This window comes from Malaclemys terrapin, chromosome 12 (assembly GCF_027887155.1).
Source record: "Malaclemys terrapin pileata isolate rMalTer1 chromosome 12, rMalTer1.hap1, whole genome shotgun sequence".
NCBI classification, from domain to species: domain Eukaryota; kingdom Metazoa; phylum Chordata; order Testudines; family Emydidae; genus Malaclemys; species Malaclemys terrapin.
Window position 1 is genome coordinate 46,112,110 of NC_071516.1, and position 5,112 is coordinate 46,117,221.

The 5,112-nt window shown below is 49.8% G+C and overlaps 1 protein-coding gene across 1 annotated transcript; it reads right to left on the reverse strand.

Moving 5' to 3' along the window:
- Positions 1-1,110: 1,110 nt before the first annotated feature.
- Positions 1,111-1,470, reverse strand: LOC128846144 (ribonuclease pancreatic-like). The gene has a single exon (XM_054045207.1). It carries the CDS (start codon positions 1,468-1,470, stop codon positions 1,111-1,113), a length of 360 nt encoding a protein of 119 aa, XP_053901182.1.
- Positions 1,471-5,112: the final 3,642 nt, after the last annotated feature.

Consider the following 5,112-nt stretch of genomic DNA (forward strand, 5'->3'; position numbering starts at 1 on the left):
TGAAGGTTTATATCTTTGTGTAGGTTCCAATTTTGGGAGGGGAGTGGAGGTCTAGTGGGTTAGAGCAAGGGAGGAAGGGAATCAGAACTCCTCATTTCTAACCCTGACACTTTGAGGGTAGTGGGGCCCAGTGGGTTAGAACAGGGTGGATGAAAGTTCAGGCCACCTGGGTCCATTTCCCAGCTCTTAGAGGTGAGTGGGATCTAGTGGGTTTGAGCATGACCACAGGTACCTATCAGGACTCCTGGGTTCTGTTCCCAACACCAGGTAAAATGTTGAGATTGGGCTTGAAAGCACAAAGAACCTCACTGGAAAACCACAACACATTTCCAGCACACACCTTAGTGTTCACAGGCTTACATTCTGTCCATCCTCATTGTGACACAACACGACAGTGATTGCTTTGCAGGTATCAGGTTTTATGGAGCATAGGGAGCACAGAAAGTTACAAAAAGAGGGAAAATGTTTAAAAATGATGAAGAGGACAATGAGAAATAATTGTGAGGAATCTCAGGACTATCCATTATCAGATTGAATACACCACACCAGCAGGATGAAATTGATAGATATTTCTTAATTAAAAGAAAGGGATTTTAGATGGCCACTGTGTGGCAGCAGGTAGTAAAAGGGAGGTAAGTGTCTGCTTTAATATAGATATAGAAAATAGGGGCAGCAGAGGGTGGGGGTGGGGAAGGGGTGGCTATACTGTATAATGGGCACTAGGGGCAGCAGAGTGTGGGGGTGGGGAAGGAACGGCTATACTTTATAATGGACACTAGGGGCAGCAGAGGGTGGGGGTGGGGAAGGGGCGGCTGTACTGTATAATGGGCACTAGAGGCAGCAGAGGGTGGGGACAGGGAAGGGGCGGCTGTACTGTATAATGGGCACTAGGGGGCAGCAGAGGGTGGGGGTGGGGAAGGGGCGGCTATACTGTATAATTGGCACTATGAGAAATAGCAGGTAAAGGATGGAAACACCTAAAGAAACTGACTCGTGTGCAGAGGCGGGTGAGGAGCCAGGTGCCACGTCTGGAATGGAAGGGACAGAGTGGGATTAAAGGGAGCAGCAGGGTCCCTTGGCTGCCCTCTATGCATAGACTGGGCCTTTCATCTACTCCTGAATAGCTACAGGGAACCCATATATGCATCTGATGACAATTTTCGTGGACATCCCTAACCCGGTGTAATGACCGGACATGCGGTTAAATTTGCACTTGGTGATGTGGAAAAAATATTTGCTCTGATACCAGCCATCCCCGAGGTATTTCCCTTCCCCACGGCAGACATTTATGATCTTCTCAATGGGTTCATGGATGAAGGTGTGTTTCGGCTTCCCATATAGTCCCCGATTCCACATCATCATGTCGCAGTAGGTGTTCTGGTTGGAGACTTCGGTCTTTGGATAGTCCCAGTGTTCCCACAGGAATTGTTCGAATGGTGGAAACCATGACTGCCCGCTGGCCAGGGCCATGTCTATCACTGGATCGAACTGCAGTGCGGGGAGATGGATAGAGTCAACGTGAGGTGAGAATCTACTTCCTCTGTGGAACTTCTGTGACAGCCTGTTTGCCCCTTTTTAGAATAATGGTAAATTTTGTACTTCACAAGGTATGCCTTGTGAGATATTGTTTGAACATTCATAATCTGCTGATCATCATTATCATGGTAAAATATATGTAACAAGATTGTAGGAAGAGTTGTAAGGTTTTACTGCCTAACAATGTTCATGACATATTCCAAGTGTAGAAAAGCAGGCACAAACCAGATTTTGAGCTGGAGATGGTTCTCACGTAGCAGCAGCTGGCACTGACTCTTGCACTAGAGAGGGGGCTATAAAGCAATGGTCCCAAATTCCTTCTTCTCCCCTTTCTCTAAGCTCAAGACCTCACCAAAGCCTAGAGAAGAAGGAACTGAACATTGAACTGGGGGAGGGGTTCTGACTGAAAGGCATGTACTCAGTAAGATGTCCAGAACACATTGCGAGAGAAATTCTTGCTTTAAATTCATTTAGCTTTATAATTTTAGGTATTAGAGTGCATTTTTCTTTTATTTTCTTTGTAACCAATTCTGATTTGTATGCCACATTAGTTATAGTCGCTTACAATCTTTCTTTCAGTAGTTAATAAATTTCATTTACTGTTTCATCTAAAGCAGCAGGTTTGAATTGAAGTATTTGAGAGGCGTTATTTAAGATAACAAGATTTGGGCATGTCATTTCCCACTGATGACATGAGGGACCTTAGGTGGGCTTGCACTGCACAGTGAGTGGGCTGGGCATTACAAGATGCACATTTCAGGGGGAAAAGGAAGCACTGGGGAATTTGCTAGTCCAGATTGGACCCTGGGGAATGTCACAACCTCCCAAGCCCAAAGCCCTCTGTGACGAATTGGGGGGTTTTCTTGTTTTCTGTGGAGTTTCAGTGGTTTGCATGCGGAGGGGGTGGGACTCAGTTTCCCTGGGTATTACTGGTTTAACGAGGTGAGGGGAGAGAGAGTGTGTTTTGCCGAGGACCGGAGAGAGGACTTGGGGACCCAGCCAATGGCCTGGAGGATGGATATCCCAGCGACCGGTGACCCGGAGGCCCACCTGAGGAGACGCAGATGGTTCTGGCCAGTGGGCGGTTTACGACCCTGTTTACCTGGAGAGAAGACAATGGACAGAGGCGGGGCCTGGGGCCGGTGATCTCAGATGCCCAGCTGGGAGCAGGGGGGCTCTGGGCTGGAGAGGGGGAGCAGGCAGAGCCCACCTGGATGCAGAGAGACTGGGGTGTGCTGGGCTGAGGGAGGACAGGCCTGAGGCCCTAAGAGTTTCCTGTGCTGTGTTCAACTCTCAATAAACTCTGCTGTTTTATGCTGGCTGAGAGTCACTCCAGTCTAGAGAACAGGGTGGCATCAACCCCTTTGGGGGTGGAGGCCCAGGGGGTCCAGAGCGAGTGGACTCCCTGAGGGGGCCCACGGCGAGAAACAGGTGTGCTAGGGCTCCAAGAGGTGCGGCTCCAGGAGGTGGAGGGACCTGACCCCAAGAGAGAGTGGACCCCCGAGAAGGGCTTTCTCACTGAAAGGGGCACCCCCCACGTACCACACAGGGCCCAGAGTGGGCACGATCTGTGAGTCCGTGACACCCTCACCTTCCCATGATCCCCTCTCACCCCACTCTTCCCCCCCAACCTCTCTCATTATTCCTGTCCCATTGTGCCAGGTGCTGCACAGACCCCAATTGAGATCAGCCCCACACGGCCCACTGTTCCCCACTCCCCACCAAGAGGTGGAGATAGAACCCAGGAGTCCTGACTTCCAGCCCACACCTGCTCTAACCACTAGCACATGCTGCCTCCCAGAAACCAACCCTGCAGTTGTAACCCCACTGTTCTCTCCTCTTTCCCAGCTGGTGGGATCTCCTGCAACTTACCCAAGTCCCTGGTTTTTCACTGTCGTCAGAGTGATGGACCCCAGCCTCTGCGGAGACAAATCTCATCCTGATCCTCCGTCCTGTCTTGAAGCGGGTTATATAGAGCCCTGCCAGTCGTGGAGGTGGGAGAAGTGGGAGGGGAAATGCAGTAAACAGTTGGGTCAGCGCAATCCTGCAACAGCTGATTATTAAAAGCAAGGGCCCAGCAGGCAGAGTGTGGGTCAGGAACAAACAGCACATGTCCTGCCAGAGGCATGGGCTCTACAGAAACATCAGTAGGTGTGTTTCCCTTCAAGCAAGTGTAGGTGCAATTGTAGCACAGGTGGGCGTGTCACGCCAGCTTTCATCTGACAAGCGTGGGTAATAATAGCTGACAGCACAGACTTCACTGTGGTCTAGCTGGCTCAGTACTAGCCTTCCAGGGACTCTGGGTACCTACCTTGGTTGCCCTCTGTGCTGCAGTCCAGGCCAACATGTCCCCACTGCTGTAACTTGCCCCCTTTTTTGAGTATCCTGAAAGGGAGTGATGGGTGAAATGGCTCCTCTCTTCATTACTTTGGCCACCAGTTAGGCCTAATTTCCCACACACCAATTTCGGCCTATTGATTTCCAGTCCTGCACTGCTCCTGTTTACCAGGCAAGATCTTAACACAGACCTTGATTGATATCAGGGGGCCTGTTTGTTTAGGCTAATTCAGTCTGTCTCACTTTTGCACCTTTCCCCATCAACCTTTATTGTTATATGTGATAGGAAGGTTCGTAAACTTTCACTCTTCACAGTTGATCTTAAAATTAGGCTAAATTTGCAGGTCCAATTATTACTACAGGTTCCCATCCCCCACAGCTCTGCTGGTGCCCCATAGTCAGTGGCCCAGCAGGCAGGGCATGGGTGGGGAACAAACAGTACATGTCCTGCTAAAGCCCTGGACTCCACATAAATATCTAATACTGCATCTACCCACCAAGTATAGATGTGATTGTAGTGCGGATGGGCACAACTGGGCCAGGTTGAATCTAGCTAAGTTGGGCAATGGTAGTGGGTGGCACAAACTTCACCATGGGGTGCCCGCCCCAGTATCAGCCCACCAGTGACGCTGGTAAGCACTCTGGTGGCCACCCCAGGTTGCAGTCCATGCCAACATCTGCCATCTGCTATTCTTACCTGTGCTAACTAGATTCACGCTAGTGTAAGAACGTCCACCCGTGCTGCAATCACACCTTCGTTTGCTGTATAGATGCACCCTGAGTCCTGACCCACTGGCACCTTCCTAATCCAGTCCTAGCCTGGAAACTCACTGCTCTGCCGGTGCCCTCCTCCCCAATCTGGACCCACAACTGCCTGCTATCCCAGCCTGGGCTCTGTTTCAGTCATTTATATGGCATATATAGACCCAGAGAGTCAGTGCAGTTAACGTGACCCTGTCCCTGACCAAGTCTGAACCATGTTAAATAAGGTCTGGGATTTGGTATCCAGAAGCCTTGGCCTGCTCAGTCCCATGGCAAACACATCATTAACAATCCTTTCACTGTTTTATTAAGGGTACAGAAAAGAAGGACAAACAGCTCAAACCTTTGTAAAGTATCAAGGTTTTTATTTTAACTACATCCCTTGTTCCCTTTCCCTGTAGTTGGGAAGAGGTTTCAGAAGGAAGATCTCCCTGTCTGACAGTCTCACAAATGGTATTAAAGATGGTGGTAACTGTC

Excerpts from the sequence above, each read along its gene's own strand:
- LOC128846144 (XM_054045207.1), bottom strand. The coding sequence starts at position 1,470 with ATGGCCCTGGCCAGCGGGCAGTCATGGTTTCCACCATTCGAACAATTC.